General features: G+C 39.4%; 1 protein-coding gene across 1 annotated transcript in view; it reads right to left on the bottom strand.

The window, feature by feature from the left end:
• Positions 1-19,231, bottom strand: part of THSD4 (thrombospondin type 1 domain containing 4) — a 283,017-nt gene that overhangs the window by 261,446 nt on the left and 2,340 nt on the right. Inside the window, exons 2-3 of the mRNA XM_074156071.1 lie at positions 17,305-17,374; positions 2,350-2,792 (exon numbers count right to left, since the gene is read on the bottom strand). Coding sequence (XP_074012172.1) covers positions 2,350-2,792; positions 17,305-17,374 — 513 coding nt within the window. The remainder of the gene's footprint in view (positions 1-2,349; positions 2,793-17,304; positions 17,375-19,231) is intronic.

Here is a 19,231-nt window from a genome sequence, read left to right on the forward strand (position 1 = left end):
ACTTACATTTTGAAATCGTTTTTCCATATATCTGATAGGATCAGTAATCTCCTTTGTAAAGAAGGCTTGTACTCTGGCTTTTGTAAATTAAGGAAAACTATCAAGTTTGTCATTCTAATAATTTCATTTTCAAATAACGTTTTTTGATCTCATTCTGTTTTTACAGTCACCACCAAAGAATCTGAAAGTTATGCAATACAACAGGCTTAAAAGCCACCAGGGACCCTCCTAACACAAGATGGAAATAACTTATTACGCAAATAAGATTAAAACTCTGACCTTGAATCCACAGTCTTTTGCCAAGGGGCAGTGTGTGTGTGGGTGGAAAATCAACTGTGGTACAGAAGCTTGCACTGTGCTTAGGAAAACACAGGAATTTTCAAAAGCAAAGGCTTCCATCATACAGGAAAGTGAAGGCACATCGGACATTACGATCATTTTTAATATTTTATACGGCAAGGCATTTATTAGGAAATAACGCGGCTTCACTCCATCAATCTTATTTTCTGCTCGTCATCCTCTCGTGTTTCAGCAAAAACTGCAGCGACTCTTTCAAACTGTTCCAGTCTCTCCTGGCCTGCAGAGGCCACCAGAGCAGCAAGGGACAGCCAGCAGGGATGGCCCCAGCAGCAGCCAGCTGGGATTCCCTCGGAGGCGAAGGGTGCCAAGGCACTGGAGAGAACAGCCTTCGAAAGGCTTCGAAAGTCTCTGTGCAAATGGTTCAAGGCCAGGCTTCCAGTTTAATAATAACTCAGCCATGTACTACAACCTGCACGCACGACACTGCGCAGCTGAGAACAGATGCGCATTATAGTACATGATTAAGTAGGAAAACAGAAAAAAGAAAATATGACTTTTGTCTCAATGCAGTCATGTTAATACTGCTACTAAAAGCCTCCCTCTGGCATTCTCTGAATTTTTATAAGATCATCAGTGCCATATCAAAGTCATACTCACTTGGTCTGGACTATTCATTTGCATGGGTTTGAAAGAAAGACAAAGCAGTGACTAAAGGAAATGGCCAACACCTAGGGAGATCAAATCTAAATAGCTGGTCCTGCTTTTGAAATCTACGCTTCACTGAGACAAACAAGAGGCTAACGGGTTAATTTCTAGTTTAAAATGTCCTTTTAGCTGGAGAGAGTTTCTTGCAGGGGCTGAGGATGTCTTTATCACCAGCAACAGAGAGTCCTACTGTCCTATTCCAGTCAGGCTGGAATATTGCCTCAAGGTAACTTTTTTTGTTTGTTTGTTTGGGTCAGCAAGATGTCTTTAAAAAAGGAATTACAGTTGACTGCTTCATCTAAGAATCTTAAAGAAACAGATGATATGAAGGAGGTGGTTTGGAGTTCTGTTTTTGTTTGGTTTGTTTTGCATTTTCTGTTAACTACCCAAAAGAAAATCTCTCCATGCATCTCCCAGAAGAGAGCGGAGAGGGAAATAACCAGAGAACCACTGGAATACATATTCTGAGGAAAGACAGAACAGAGATATTTCAGAAGCAGTCCCTCCCAGGGCATCTCCAGGCTCATTTCTCCTCAGTTCCTAAACTGGAAACACATCTATTTTGCTTTCATACATATATAAAAAAATTTAATAGATTGGTATCTAAGAAGAGGAAAAAGTGTTTCTACAGAAATTGGAGAATTAATTGTAATTAATTGTAACGGCATAGTTCCACCCAGCCTTAAAGACTGAACAGCTAATATTATGAAATTGATATAAACACATACGGTGTTTAAAATATTCTATGTATTAAACAGCCACATTTTTTAGTTTCATCAAACAGGAAACGTTGCTAAAACAGATGGTAGAAAACAAAAAAGGGAAAAGATAAAACAAAAAGCCCATTAGTAGAAACTCTTCAAAAAATACAAAATAAAGCTAGAGTTTTGACTAGAAAAAAGTGAATGGACAGCTGGGCGTTCTTTATGAAAAGGTTTGATGAATCTTTTTTTCAACCAATTAAAATCAAAATGGATGTTGAAGTTAAGAATCCAATTATAGAGCTGTTACTTGTTCTGATTTTAATCACTATGGTGAAGATAGAAACATCAAATTACAGTAGCAGAAAAGGAAAAATATCTCAATAAACCATAAAACAAATCTTAAAGGGAAATAAGATAATCTGCCTAGTACAACCATACAATAATTCTATCTGTCCTTGTATATTGTCATATAAGTAGTCAACAGGGTAGCCTTCCACAGAAGACGGTAAACATTGTAAAAGTCAGTCTTAGCCTTTAATAACTTTTCCGTAAGTATTAGAAGATATCGACTCTAACCTGACATGTCATTCTTAAGACACATCATTCACAGCAAGGCTAAAACATGCACACAGACACATACCTCTTTTCTGGCTTGCCGTTCTGCCTCTGGGACTGGGAGTGCCTGCTGCCTCTCATCGCCCCCCTGCTCAGCTGGCTGCTGTTTCGGCCCCCAGAAGGAGCAGGGGCCCGAAGGCCAGCCCAAAGCTGCTCCTCGTTCCTGTGAAGTGGCACAGATGTGCGGATGGCAGAAATGACGTGGCCAGGATAGGCAGTCAGCGAGTCCTCGTGGTGGCGGGCATTCTGATGAGGCAGAGTCCTCTCGGAGGCTGGGTACTGCCGGCCCGGCCGTCGGTAGCCCCGTTCCCGGTAATAGGCTGGGAGGCAGGGCCGCGTTTGCTCCATCACCCCACCACTGCAGCTCCGAGAACAGGCAGACCAGGGGCCCCAGCTGCCCCACATGCCCGGGATTCCCCCACTGCTATCCTCAGGGGCATCGCTTTGCTCTTCTATCCTCTGGGGAACCTGCGGACACAACAGATTGACTCAGGAACAAGAATTCACACTGTAATACCAGGAGAGCACTAGCACCCTTTTTAACCCATTCACTCTGCAGTCACAAGTGAAACTGAAGGCCATAGGAAGTAACTTGTCTTACTCACTCCCTGTCGAACAGCTGCCTTTTGCCAGTGTAGGAGCAGGTCTCCTACACTGCAAAATGGTTTATCGCTACACGACCGATATGGTTTAGTGATGCTTTTTTGTCAGTTTTAGGTTGACGGTTGGACTAGATGATCTGAAAGGTCCCTTCCAACCTAGGCAACTCTATGATTCTACAGCCATCAACCACTCCAACCAAAACTATTTTTTTGACTATCCAGATGGTCATAGATTTTCTTTAGTTCTCGGCAATGGAAAACATTGCATAATGCAAAGCTTGGAAATGTAGAGATTGAAAACTGTTATAATATTAGCAAAGTCAGGAAGTAAGGTCATTTTTGATGATGGACTTGGGTCAACAGACACAGACTGCTCTGATGCCTCAACAATGGGGATTGCTAGTGGTTGCAATATTTCAGGAACTCCCATCTAATGTGGAACTTTTCTACAAAGCAATAACATAAGAGGACAGGCTGATTTCCAGCCAGCCAAAAATACTGCAATAGTTAACTCTTATGTTACCACTCTTCCTCACCCCCCATACTAATGCTTCAAGGAAAATAGCTGTTCAAGATGACCCACCCAATCCTACATTCACAGAAGTCCCCATCAAATCCAGTAAAACAGGACAAACTGTTGGTCTGGGGCGCTCAGTGCCAGTTAGCCCGCACTCACCATTCAGCAGCACAGGGAAAGCAAAACAAAGAACCCGAAAGATGGCGGGGGGTGTCTTTTGAAGGAAGGTAGGAAGGATTAGGAAGGGCAGGGACTGTTACTGTAAAGAGAGTTAACCCCTCAAGCTGTGGCCAAATATTTAAATATCCTGACCTTGTGGTTGGTAAGGTCTAGGCTGTGCTGATAAGTTAGAACCATCTATCCCCATCTACTGTGGACTTGCACCCCAAGCTCTACCCATTCCTGCTGCCAGATACAGTCAGGATTTCGCAGCGTTTCACACTGGGCAGAGCGCTCAACTTTCTCGCACAGAAATTAGATCCATTTTCATTAAACACACAGTTTTTCTGTGGCTTCCCTTGTCCAGCTGGCTGAATCACAAGTTTTCAAAGCAGGCTTCCGATGCTTGACTCTCCAATTATTATTATGTAGAAAGTTCTTTTAAATGAGCATCCTTTAATAGTTTATTTATATTCTGAATAACCTTTGTACCAACAAGCACACACATCAATTCAATTAGGAGACAAAAAAGGTACTGCCACCAACAAATACTTGCCATACCTCTCCAGCCCTATTCAAGTGTGTAGTTATCTCAAAATTAGGCTTGGAAAGACAGCCTTGTCCGTCTGTCTGTCACTTCTCCCCCCTTCAAAGGATAACCTCCTAAACACATAACTTCCATTAATAATTTTGCCTCAAACATTACTGTATAACAGCAAAAGATTAACATGTACATACTTTGCCTGTAGCGGCAGATAACTCGTGCAGTCACTAACCGAACCCAAAGCCCTGTGCCCGTGAGCACATGTTGCCATCAGCCACACGCCTGGCAGGCTGTGGTGGAAGGTGGTTTGCAAACACGGGCTGAACACACCACTACAATATGCAAAGCCAAAGCCAGCGCGGGGTTTGTGGTGCTGCTGTGCAACAGTCAGTTGTGGTCTACATAATGTGAACCATTTCCCTCCTCTGAGATTGCTCTCACACTTTCATCACCAACCACAGAAAGAACTGCATTTAATTGTAACTTGTGAATAATAAAAAGCATCTGCATTGGTGTGATATGTTACCCATTTCTCCAGTGTTATATGAAAACAGGAGCAGATGTCTCTGTATTTAATATGTCTTTATTCTGTGGGTACCCCATTTGGCATCAGCCTTTTAAATCCAATAGCCTGTACAACCTAATACTGCATAATGTCAACATTATGAGTAACATGCAACAAGGTCTTGGTTTCTGGCTGTTATATTTGCTTTCATATCCAATAACAGAACACCACTGGCTCACAATTTGACCAACTAAACAAGCCATTCTTCAGTTTGGGATTTTTTCAGTGAATATTCCCTGTTCATACTTACAGTAAGGTAGCTCTACCACAGATATAAAATTATACGGTTATATACAGAGACACTCTTCTGGTCTGACCCTGGTTTGCACTAAAATTTACTTAATTTATAATACAAAACTAATAGTCCTTTGTTATCAGACAAGTCGGGTTTCACTTGCCTGGACTATTTCTTAATCATTTCTATGATGGTTCAGGACACCTTTTTCTTTAAAAGCCAAAGACTTTAATGCAGGTAACAACTAAAATCTATTCATCTGCAAGCAACTCAAGTCACCACTAACATAAGAAATATTTCATTATGCAGAAATAGAAATTGATATAATTGTGACAAGTGTTGACCTGTTGCATTGAGAACTTTCTTGGTGCCAAACTTCATTGCAGCAGGAATTGTTTCAGATAAAATAATATTTCAAATTACGGAAGGCAATGTAAAGTAATTTCACACCCCTTCACAGTAAGAGCTCTAGATGTAGCACAAGAAGGTTTAATCTAGCTAGTTAAATAAGAACATAATAGTAAAACTAACAAAAAAGTTAACATATGTCTTATACTGATGTACAAATTCATCGATACTACTTAGGTATGAGACGCAAAATTCTGAGATTGGAATTTTCAGTAGCAAACCAGGTTATGCTCTTTTATTTTTAATTAAGGTCTCTGTTTTCTTACTTTGAGAAAGATGGGAACTACAGATGAAACTTTAGAGAAGATGTCATGTGATTAATGGCATAATCTACTCAGTGAAACCCGCTACAAACATTGAATAAACTGAAGCTGCTTAGCTTAAGGAATGGAAAACATAGGGGGCAATAATGAGTCTTCCAAACAGTTTACATAAATAAATACAAAGAGCCGTCCATTTTCTCTTGCTCCATGTCTACAGCCAACACACAAGTAACAGTGGATTTAAATTTAATCAGAGGCGATCCAAATTAGCTAGTAGGAAGAACTACTTAGTGGAAAGGCAAACAAAGCTTGGGAACGTGTGGCCTGAGGAGATCCTGGCACCACGGAGGCCAACCCCGAACCTCTCCCAGGAACAACTAAGGCACAATTGATCCTTTCCCAGGGCAGAGGGGCTGAACCACAGGGCTCATAGGTTGCCTCCCGTCCTTCCGTCCTGTGATTTCCAAGTTACTCAGTAGCCACTAATTAATTCTATCACAGACCTAGGATATAGCCAAGGAATTACTGGTAGCCACACGAGACAGCTGAAGTATTCCAGATCATCTCACAAACACCAGAGATTCAGAGATTCCTGACACTAGGTCCCTCCTCTCCCTTTACAAATTACCCATTGAACAGCACACTTTCCAAAGGGAAGAGTTTGAGCCTGCACTGGGAAACAAGTGAAATGCATACTGAATTTTCCTTGCCATGTCATGTCATTAAAGTAATTTCTTTAATAGAATCACATAGCCTGCAAAAGGGAGAGATCAACTAAGCTGTGTAATATTTAGGTCTACAAATTCAATCTATTTTCCCCCTTGATTCACCCCATAATTCTAGCTCTTTCTTTCTTTCCTACACGTTTTTTAGTTATTTGGCAGGGCAAGGTTTGTAAATGGCAGCAATACATTTCACTAGGAAGAGCTGTATAGTAAACAATGTAAGGAAAAGTAAGGCAAACTTTCAGGCGTGCCAAGTGCTTGAAATTTCTGCACCTGTACTAACCTCTATCAAGTTGCTATCAAAGATTCTTTAAATCAGAAATTTTCCTCATAATGACTGTTATGCACCAAATATCTTCCAATCTGTCACCTTTCTAACAGTGAGCGACTACTGAAGTGAGGCTAGATTTTCAGAAGAGTAGTTGCAGGGTCACTCTTCTACCTTTCCATATCAGCACTCCGCATCCCTTTCTGTTCTTTCCCCTCAGTTTTTCTCATGTTTTGCTAGTTTACTACTTTTGTAAACAGGAGCTGCATTATATTCATGCTTCATTCTGACAGTCGTCTTTTTCAAATTAGGCAGAGCCTGTAAAACAGCTTGTTTGGGTTTTTTTTTCCAAAAACATCATTCATATATAGAATAAATACATGAGGTCGGTGTGTAAAAAGTATATAAAGACTAAAACGCCTGAAAGGAAGTACTTTCTTTACCTAAATGAACCTGGCTGAACTGAAAACAAACAAAAAGCCAGAAAAAGCTTTACTTTAAACAGTCACAAATGATCTGATTTAATCAGAACCTGTTAGAAGCTCAGAATTTCTCAATATTGGGATGCTTTATTTGGAAATAATGATCCACATCTCGGGATTTCAGCAACAGTTGTTGAAATTATACTATGCAAGAATGTCCCTGAAGAGGAAATACGACTTGAACCGAAAGCCACAAATATTTCAAACGTAACTTAGTTGTGCATGAAGACAGTGACTGACAATGCAGTAGTCATCTGAAAAACACTGATTTCACAGTAATAATGATCATAATGCTTGGTGACAGTACCTACTTTTTAGCCAGCTCCAAAATTAAGTAAGCTGCTATAACCACAGCCCATGTTATTAAGTATTTTGCAGATACCAAGCACGTTATAGCAGTCTAAACTCAAAACTGAAAAGGGATAAAAGACAATGGCAAGCTTTAAACCTGGAGATATCTAAACCAAATCAGACATTTCTGGTTTTTTCCAATTTCAGTTTAGATACAATAATGTTATATTTCATAGATTTAATTTCTAACATGTTATCCAGTAATTCTTTTTCCTGGTTAAATGCCCTGAATTTAGATGGGTTCATGAACAAGTTAACTACATCATATTCCTAATTATACATCTGAAAGGGATGTAACAGGCATAAATGTACATTTTGCAAGGCTATATGGTATTACTTCAACCCAAAGGCCAAAACAACTGTATCCAGAACAACATTTTATCACCTGCTCAGAAAAATGCTACAGTATTCACTCAGTAAACTCATGTTCATGTGTTGGATGCAAAGGGGAATTAACAGAAGCCAATATGCCATTTTTTATTTTAAATTACTACTATGAGATTTGTTCTGTGCTTCCCAGACCAAAGAGCCCTAATCCTGTTAATATTCCCCAACACCCTTCAGGCTTTATGCATTTTTTCATAATCCCTTCCATGGTCCTTCTCATCACGCCACACGTGACAACCTATGCTATGACACCAAACTGTCATCACCAGCATTAAAGGAGTGTCAAGGCACTTGGAAAACATGACCTCTTCTTATTTATGCCATTACCCCAGGATCCCACCTCCTTTGTTTTATAGTTCTGACTGATTGAAGATTTCACTAAGGCCCAGCCTGTCGCAGAAGATGCACACGCAGCTTTTATCACAGCCAGGCTCAGCCTGACTGATGATTCAAAAAACCAGTATAATAGTAATTGTCATTATTAAAAATGCTATGTCATTTTTGGGATGAGATGAACACAGCATTCTTCATGAACATTCACCATCTTCCTATATAATTGATCAATCCCACACAGCAGGAGCTAGTCTTTGCCCTCTTAAAGTTTCAAGAGTATAAAAACAAAAGCTGGGGGACTCAGAGGACCTAGAACTGAACTGCAGTTCAGAGCAGAGCACGCCAGATTTTGAATGGGCTGAGGAAATTATAGTTTAGTTTTAGAACCTGTTCAAGTGTAACGTTATCGTATTTCCCTGACAGTGTTGTAAACACATCTATGGAACTGGTTTAATTCTTTCACCAGTCTAAGCATCTTAAAGGAATATTCTTCCAGTATTAGCTGATTTCCAATAAAGGCCATACTTATATAGCCATGACAATTTCCCAGCAGAAAGTCTTTACAGTCCATTTTATAGATGCTCATTTGCAACAACTGTATTTTTTATGCCTCTTACAAGAAACATGTGGAACATTGGTGGTTTGATAAAAAACAATCTACCAAAAAACCCCTAAAACTCGCAGATAAAAACTTCTCAGATCTCTTAAGGCTAGCAGAAAAATGGAGCAGAGGCCAAACAAAACATCATGACACAATGTGTACATGTCTGCCTGGTTAGCATGCTCAGCTATTTTAATCCTTCAGTGCATTTTGGAAGCCTTTAATCAGAGATGTAGTAAACCATTCGAATTTTACAGTACATGGTAAGTGTAAATATTACCAGCTTAAACGATTTGGGTTTCCGTTCTTTGTATAAAAACTCTGTCTGAACATCTGTGCCTGTGAAGATTAAAGGGCTAAAAAGCCTGGAAATAGAAGACCTTTGTATTCACAAATCACTGGAGGGAGTTACAATGCCTGGAAAGCTTAACTGCCCCTTCAACCAACTTCGACCACATCTGAAGAAACTTCACCATTATTTAAATAGTCTAGAAAGTAAACAGCTCTGAAAAACGTTCAGAACAGGTTTTGTGCCAACAGAGCTTTTCACACCAAGACCACCTCCATTGTGCTCTGTGAGCCTAGTGTTTTAAGGAAGAGATTTCTTCCCATTTTTCTGTGAGACCATGAAGTACTTTCAAGTAAAGAAACGGCTGACTTCTCACCTCACGTCTACCTGTTCTATATAATCACTGCTTATCGACAGTAGGATTGGTTCTGATTTACAGTAAGGTAAAGATGATAAGCATCAAGCCCTCACTGTATCACAAACTAGACTTCTGTATTCTAATAAGCTATTGCCTCATTATTGACTACCATCTGTGACCTGAGTCACTCAGCTTGTACTACCCTAGGCCTCTTCCTGGTCAATCCTCTCCAGCTTGACAAAGCTGTTGCCATTCTATCATATTTCTACACATAGAAAATTCTTTGGGATCCACATGTGGTGGAAACATGGATTTTATTTACTCAGTAATTGGTATAACACCTCTCAAGATCGGTGAGTCGCCCACCCATCACTGTCATAAAACAGAAAGCAACATTCCCCAACAAAGGAACTCCCAAAAGATTCTCATCTTCATCACTGCCCTGATTCAAAGCCTGGGGCAGAACAACCACGCAGCACTGCTCCAAAGGAAGATGAGAAGCTTATCTGTGACCTTGTAAGCTCACCTGCTCTGGATTCCAAGTGGAACAAAGATCCTTTCATGTTTTCCAGAGAAACACAGAACAAGCTTTAATCCCCTCATGCTCTGAGCTTAAAGAAGTCAGTATTTTTTAATTTAAAAAATTAATTACAAAATTCAGAGGTCCGCAATAAAGCAGGTTAAAAATAATAATAAAAAAAAACATTGGCCTGGCTTTTTCAAAGAGTATATTTGCATAAAATAATATATCCTTATCCTATCTCCTTTCCCCAAACAAAGAATTTTACTTTCTAACCATTTAATCCACAACATCAAGGACAGGGAATTAGTAACAACGCAGAGATAGCAAGAAAATTCTTTCAGCTGTTGTTCTAAATATTCTGTTGCACTAAACGGCTAATTTTAAAGGAAAAGTCTTGGCATAGACTAAGTGATCTCTCCTTTTTCCTAAAGATCACTGTAATTAAAATAGTAACATTGTTAGCTAGAAAGGCTCTATTTTACCAAAGTTTCAATGAATGCAACAGCACATATAACTATACAGTTAATGCCAAGCAACGGTGCAGAAGGCAAGCAGATATATGGACCAGGGGAAAACTGCGAGAGGAATATAGACTACATTTCGGCTGGTAGCGTTTTATGGAACTGATGTATGAAATGATGATGTATGGACATGATGTATGAAAATACAATAATAATGGACTGCAGTTATCTTATAAACAAGAAAAAAAGCATTGCACCTACAAACCTGTGTTGCAAGGAGCACGTACGCAGCAGCTGTATGCAGATAGGTGGTGACTAACCTGCTCTAGTAAAATTGAGCTCAGTGTAGGCAGCCCAGCAGGACAGAACCACAGTAACTCTGTAGTAAGGCTGTCAGCAAGAGCTGAGTTCCAGCTCAGCAAGTCCCGACAAGTTCCACATTTCAGTCGCTGCTGAGCTTAGGGCAGACCTTCACCCTGCCTGGACTGCAGGGAAGAACACAGCTGTCCCTCACATGCTGCTGCTTCTTGGGATATGCAAAAGCAAGGTGGTGACCAGCTGGGGTGGAGATCCCACGGCTCTCCTTTTAACTATTAGGCACTAGCCCTGGTGTCTTGGCCAAAAGCCAAGCTTAGATATTAACTACTTTGTCTAACTCAAATTTTCTCCAGAGTTTCAAGGATATAGTAGACTTGCTTCATGCTTCACATTTTACTGTATTACAGTGTGTCCAGATGTATTAGGCAGATGTATCCTTTTCAATTAACAGAAAAGGGACTTTTATGCGCTGTGGTAGGGCAGAACAACAATGGAAATGAAGAAACATTTCCATTCACTATCATTATTACAATATAAATGAAGGTGTAAGACCACATTTATACACTGAATTTCCTATATGAATCCTAAAAATGTTACCATAGTCAGATTTAGTAACCAAATTCTTATCACTTGAAAAAGTAGTCTTAAAGTTATCACCGTCTCTGCACACTCTCCCTCTACCTTCCCACTTACATGTCCATCATCCTCTTTCTACAGCCAAGCAGAAGGAATCATTCCTAGCATCTCAAGCCCTTTGAGGTAGTGCAGTGTACTGGAGCAAGCAATCTTGCTTGAAAGAAATGCCTGAATGAAAAGCAATCAGTGGCTTACTTCTTGATGTTTTCAAAGACAGAAGAGAGCAAGACCAAAACTATTCTCTTTGCTTTCGCCCCTCAAAGTAGGTAGTCCAATTAATCTAAGAATTCACCAGAATTCCCTTAAGTCTTAGCATTTCATTTTACTTGTCACATATAAATGTTCCACTCCTAGGACAAACTTCAGGGAGGTACATGACTGCCCAGAAAAAGGGGCAACAAATCCTACAACAAACAAATGTAGATGTTAACCAATTTAAAAACTCTAGATAAGGGCATGGGCGCAGGCAAGTGGGGGAGATGCAGTATTTTTAAACATCTTGTCCTAAAGCAAAGTGCATAGACCCTCACAGTCAATCTACAGTGACAGATTAATTTGTTTAAAAAGAACTTCTGATAAGCTCCTAAATTCAATTTCACATGTTCTGCCAATGCATCAACACAGTGCTACTATGTAATGGATTTAAGGAGAAAAAGGAAAACGGGTAACTCAGAAATTACTCCTTACTTTACTTTCCAGAGGTAAGGAAAACTTCTGTGTCTACTGAAAAGAAACAAAAAAATACTAACACCCAGCCCCCCAGCCAAACCATAAAAACTTACCCTCGCCAAAAACCAGCACACTACAGATAGGAAAGCTGCTCTGAAGTAGACCTTAATTGTAGAAATGCCCTTTTATGAAAAGAACTGCTATTTGAGTAACAAAGGGTTTTGGCCATTGCCCTCCATTGCTACTCAAGCTACATTTCCACAAGTAACTGAACGCTCTAACAGTTCACCGTGGCCAAACAAGGCATCTTGGCCACCCTTCCTTTCCCCCGATCCTCTCTCTTCCCACAGCTTCTGCTCCTGATCCTCTTCCTTATTTCTCCTGACTTAGCAGTGCTGAGCCTTCAACAAACATAGTTGAATCCAGCACAAGGTGGGGGGAGAACACAAAAAAATCCCAACACCACAAGTCTTACAGCATATTCATCTCCAAATTTTGTGGGGACTACAGTCACATTCACTTGATACACAGATGCTTTTCACAGAGACGTTGTGTGTCTGATAGCAAGAGATAACACTCAGTTCACTACTTCTTTAACTCAGAGCCAGCATAAAGAAACAACACTGAGCCCAAACAGGCTCAAAATTCTTCAACAATATTGTAGTGTCCCAATGAAATTCCTGTAAAAATAAATCCTGACACTTTTTCCATACGTTGAAAATTAGTTTGTTAAGATACTATACCTCCATTGAAGTCAATACTAATCTACAGCTGAGTGACAAAAAAATATGCATAAGTTGAAAGCAACTCCATTGCTTCAATGCTACCTATTTAATGCTAAAACAAAAGCAAGACGTTTAAACAAAGCAATATTTAAATCAGAAATTTAATTTGGACAAACTTTACTACTATTTATGTCACCAATTTTACTAAAATGAACAAGGGATAAATATAACTACAGCTTATTTTCTTAACACAGCAACATATGATTAGATAAAAATCCAGGAATGACTTCTGAAAAATTAGGAATACAGACTTCAGTGGTCATCTGGCAGAAGGACTGTTATGTTTCATAGTTTAACCTTCTGTTCATCACAGTGTGACACTTATCAGATAAGGCTAAATAATATTTATTCAATAAAATAAGCACAGGGAGCGAGAACAGAGAGCTTGGCTGCATGATGAGCAGCAGGAGGGCTGTTCATGCGTCCAGTACTGACGGACAAGGAAAGTTAATTGTTCAAACATTAAGAAAGATTTCAGTTTAACCAGTTTCAGACAGCTCAGTTGATTTTTAAAACACCAATTATCAATTACTTGGTTTCACATATCATTTCCTCCTTTTTGTGCTAATGCTGATGAGTATTTTGGCCTTATGGAGGAGTACACCTAATATTTAGAAATTATATACTATGAATGAGGAATAATTAAGTTAGATTATGAAAAAACCTCTACAACCACTACAATCCCTGTCTTCAGGAAGAAACCATAGAAGTCTTTTACATAGGAATTTTTATTTCTGTCTAATGAACATACCGTGTTTAATGTATTTTTATTACTGTCCAAACCTGTGGTATTTACAGAGATAAGATTAACAAACAGAGCCATTCCATAAGCTCAGATGTGGGAAGATGTAAAGATGCTCTTTGTTTTCAGTTTTTGTGCACTTCTGACAGGAGAGACAACATTGCTTAAAGTAAATAAACACAGAAGTTACTTCTAAATAAAAATCAGGTACCCAGGTATTTCTGAAACTAGAAATTCTCTATTGGTCAATTCTGACTTTGTATGACAGACAAACTTCCAAGACTTTAATTCCAAAATTATAAAACCTAAAAGCAGAAAGCATTGCCCTATCAAATGTTTTCCCCCAAAGAAGTATCTTTTTGCTAGCGAGCATTCAAAAAACGTTTACTGTAATAGACAAGCTTAAGTTTCCCCAGAGTAACAAAAGAAGGGGAACTGAAATGGAACAGTACTGCATTTAGCTGGGGGGGCTCCAGAAAGCAGAAAGTTACAGAAAAAAACTGCAAATGAGAAAAAATAAAAAACTTTCCCATTTGGTCCTGTCTTCCCCCCAAGTCTTAACTCCACTATCTGCACTTCCCTGCTATGGAAGTAATTTGGCTCACTGTTCCAGCCAACAGTCCCCAGGCTCATGCCAGGAATGGATTTTTGTGTGTGCGTCTGAGGAAAGCAACCTGCCAAGCGAGCTCTGCTCTTCCACATTTTGTTGAAGAAATTTCTCCTCAAAAAAGTTTTTTTTAAATTGCTGCTCCAAAGATAAACTTCTTTCTTCAAGTTAAAGTCCTAAACATATGCCACTAAGTCAAGAGTAGGTAAATGGTACTTTAAGTAGTTCTAACATACAGGAAGCTAAATGAAAACTCTTACAAGTAAGAGTCAGGAAACTTCAAACAGACTTTTGTTCAAAATTCTACATTGTGTCAGCCTCTCTGAAACTAGTATGACTTTAAACATGGATTCCAAAGAAAGAAGGAACAAAAGATTAAAATCTAGCAAGATTTTTAAATAAACAGAAAATAGTATTTCCTGATGTTTTTAAGTGTTCTTAAGTCCTAAAAAAACCAACTTCTCTGCTCAACTGTGGGTGTCCAGAGGCAGTTACAACTAGATTTCCATCAACTGCTTTGGGGATTATCCTGAGGTTTATTTCATTTTCCCAAAAGTTTTAGTGTAAGAAAAAAAAAATCTAGACTATTTGGAAATATTTTAATGAATTACTCAGCCAAATACCCAAGTCCCATTCTCTGATTTTATTTCCCTGTTCATAGCTTACAGAGCAAAAATAACTAGATACAGGGTGCAAAGACTCTCCGATGCTGCACGTTCAAGCATCAATGGTGCACACATGCTTAACTTTAAGCTGCAAAATAAACACACGTTAAGGCCTGGGGTATAAGCTAATGTTTTATTAGAATCCAGCTCTAGTTACTCAGACTCCACATGCTGTACCCTCTGTGTGTATGTGTGAAAGTTACCAACCACCACTTTTGTTATTTGCTACATTGTTAAAATGACATATTGTTCATCAAATCCTTCCCTCCTCCTCTCTCTTTCTTCCTGCAGAACCGACCTACTCTCACATAGAAGGAACTCTGCCGAAGAGCAGTGTGCAGTGTGCAGAAACACACTGGGGATGCTGGCGAGGGATGCCAGCAAACACACGGCCAGGTTGCATAAAACAAAAGGGAACAACTTCCAGAGCTACCAACCTGAGCACTCACACTCAGAAACATCTCGGACTTGGCCTTAGAGCTAATAACAGCCCCTCTCGTCTGGAGCTGATAGGTGGGTCAGAAGGTTTCTGAAAAGTTTAATAAATACAGACTAACAGTCTAAACAGTTTGGCATGAATAGAATCCTCTCCCATAGTCTAAGAGCTGAGAATGACAGCCAGCCTTGGAGCCTGCATGAGATCGTCACTAGGAAACTTCTGTCTCTTGTTCTCAGTGAAAAGAACAGCTCCAAGGTGGTTACCATGCCCTTCACTGCCTTGCCTCCAGACCCAGGGCATTTCTCATTCAACTGAAAACAAAGAATCTGATTTTATCAAAATTAATTCCGGAGCTTCACAGAATGAAGCAATTGTTTCTCTGATTTACTCTATTTTAGTTAGTAGATTTTTTTTCCCCTAAGGTCATTTGGAAGCTGGATTGCAACATCCCTCCACTGTCAGCGTTACAAAAGAATGTCTAATTACACAGAGTTCTGAAAACAGAGCAGCAGCATGACCATCTCAACCTCACAAGAAAATAGAAGAGATTTAAAATAGGAAAAAATACTATGTTGTACTCAGGTTTAGAATAGAGCACTTGGGCAGCTTGAGAAGCGCTACAGACTGGACCATGCCAGTTTCAGACTACATCATTGCTGACCTCATATAATTTTTCTTACAACTAGGCTGCACAAGGAGTTGAACGTGACAGCTATGTTCTTCAGGAACTATGACTATCAGATGGCTTCAGGTTTCCAGTCCATACCTATAGAGCTATTGTCCATATAATTTTTTACCCTAAAGACAGTGGCATTTACACATCACGAAAGGAAGCCCAGCAAACTTGCCTTTTATCTCCTTTAAAAAGTAAAGTTTAAAAATAAATATGCACCTTTCATTATTTTAAAATCTATAGTAAAAAGCAATTTTAAAAAAAAATATGTTTTTTGATACCTTTAATAATTAATCAGTTGTGTATGAATACCAATTAAGATATGAGAACAACATCGATATAAGTTCACAGCCTATAAAGAAACAGAAGAGCATTCAAGGGGTCTCCCTTCAGGTCTCTGGAAAAATCAGCAATACCTGCATGTCATTCCTCACAAAAATTTTTCCAACACATTCACAGAGATCTCCATCATGGAAATTCTGAACGTTAGCCCGTCAATATGATCTATTCTTTATAACCTTACCATGAGAAGTTTTTTCTAACATCAAACCTAAGTTTCCCTAACCCCAGTTTAAATCCATTTCTTCTCATATACTCCACCACAGACAGAAAGAATGGCCTTCTCTTTAGCACTCGTAAGTATCTGGAGATTATATCTGCCTCCCTCACCAGCCTTCTGATCTTTAGACTAAACAACCTGAATTCATTCAAACTTCTCTCAGAGGCAAGGTTTTAAAACCTCTTGAAGATAATCACTGCTGCTCTCTGTTTCTCTCCAAATTGTCCACTACTTTCCTGAAAAGCAGAGCAAAACCCCAACCTACGTATCCCAGCCGAGCCCTCAGGAATGCTGAGCAGGATGGAAGGTGCACAGGCTGCAAGCCTTCTAAGACATGCCAATGTCTATGATGAGCAAGCCATTCACAAGAGCACCACAGAAAAGTTCAGCAGTTTCCAGCTCCGATCACTAGCAATTTAAATCTATCAACAGAGCGTGGTTTGGGTCCAACTTCTGTTTCAGACACCTCCATCTCTGAAAGAGCTGACTATGAGCAACCGGATGCTTCTGCTATGTCTGAGCCCTGCTCTTACTGACATGAGTTCTTTGTCTTACATGATGAAAATGCTTCAAAGCTTGAGTAAGCTGACATGGACCTATTTGTGGCCTACAACACTCCATACAATTACTCAGCTAATTAACCATGATGAGCCTCTTTTAACCAAGTATCTATTTATATTTTAAAAAACTCACACAAAACAAAAATCCATGTTATTCACAGAACTTTATCTAGATTGGACTGCTTTATGCATCTTACTCTAATATTTTCTACATTTACCTTTAAGTATACAAAATCTGAATATTCCTAACGCTTACCTTTCTGTGTTCAATTGAAGGCTGTGGGATGACAAACTGAAATCCCAGCACTGCTAAGGAACCAAGAAGTCTGAAAAAGCAAATAGTGAAACAGAAGATGTAATTACCACTAATACAAACCACACATCTACAGCCCATTAGAGGGCTTCATCCTGCAGGAACTTATTTAGAGACTTGAATAGCATTACTAACCAAAGCAGACTCACTGAACTATACGAAATGTTCTTATGACATTCTCTTCACAGCAGGCAGCACCAGGTACATACATATATTTGTCTATCTACAAAGCAAAAGCGCAGCAGGCAGAATCCATTGATAGCACTCCACATAACTTTATATTTGAATTAAAATACTATTGGCAAGTGCATCTTTTAACACCTCAGCATTTGCTGTCAAACTGACATACGCTTTGCAAGTTTACTGAAGTTCTAATTAAGAATTCACCCATCTGTGGACTAAGTCTGCTTCTAGCTCTGGCTCCTCATTTTACAGGTGAACACTCCACCTCCAGCACACAGGAAACATGCAAAGAATCACCATGATTTTGCAGAAAAGAGGTTCTCCCCCACCTGCCTAATGCTTGTGGAAACTGAATAACCTAATGGGCACAGAAGATGGAAAGTAGCAGGCACAGCTCACCAGAGACAGAGGATAAGCAGCCACGCATCACCCCAGTCCCCACACCTTCAATCTGAAAGGAGTCAAAATGGGAACCAAGCCCAAATAAACTTTATTCTGTCAAACCTCACCACTGTAACGACTCCTAGGAGCCCATTATAAGTTAGGCGTAGTTAGCTCAGTCTTTTGTTTGCTATAATTTGCACTGGGGACGGGTTTGCCCCCTTCTAGCAAGCCCCTTCATCAGAAAACACAGAAAGGTATGAGAAGTAAGATCAAGATGTCTTTATTTCTACCAGGAGTTTGATTTTTCAGTCTATGAAGAGTATGCTTCAGACCCTCTATACAGGGGAAAGCTGCTAATGATTTGCTGAATTTCAATGCAGAAGTAAAATTGATAGATTTGGGCACAAAATCCATCTGCAAACTAATGGACCAGACAAAATCCAGCTGTGCTTCCTACTCACAGTTCTTTCCTTTGCTCCCTACACAGTAACCCTTTAAGTATTTCTCATTGTTTCAGGTATTTTCAGAGACAGACCTCCTAAATAGAAAGAGGTGTTTTGTGTTGTTTTTGTTTGTTTGTTTGTTTTATAATAAGCATTTCATTACCACCAATTCAAAAATTCTTCTACTAGGGAGAATGTTTTTCTTGAGTTTTCTGTGTTTGTTCTTGGTAACATACTGCAAAAGGAACCATTAGGTAAGTATTGATTGCACATGGTCTATCATCACCTCATCACCATAGTCTATGCCCCTCTCTCTCAAAGCAATAAACCATTCAAAGACAAGAAAAAGTCTTTATTTCCTTACTGCCACATCAATTTAGAAAAAAAAAAAAACAACCAATTAAAACACTTTAAAAGTCCATTGAAGGAAGTATTATATTTCACAAGGCTATCATTTGAGATAAAGCCAAATAGAGGGGAGGTGGCTGAAATCAGAGCCAGTGTAAGGCACTATAAAGAAACCACAGTAAGAGTCAAAACATGCAATTCAGAGCAAGGCCCAATAACAGCAGTGGATGGAAGCCAAAGGCATGAATGAAGAAACTGATTTGCCAATCACACCTGGAATCAAAAGTAGGAATGGAAACAGAACTCAGACCTCCAAACTGCAAAATGACAGCATCAAGTCTGTCTTTAGCCGACCTGCATTTCCCTTTTTCAAGTGCTTAAGTGATCTCCTAACTATTCTCAAGGAAGAACTATACTAACTATAGGAAGAACTTCTCCTAACTATTCTCTAAGCAGGCAGAGCGCAGTCTCTGACAGGCCCAGCCTACATCCTCTGCAAATTACATTTAACT

Source organism: Numenius arquata, chromosome 11, assembly GCF_964106895.1.
Source record: "Numenius arquata chromosome 11, bNumArq3.hap1.1, whole genome shotgun sequence".
Classification (NCBI taxonomy): Eukaryota; Metazoa; Chordata; class Aves; order Charadriiformes; family Scolopacidae; genus Numenius; species Numenius arquata.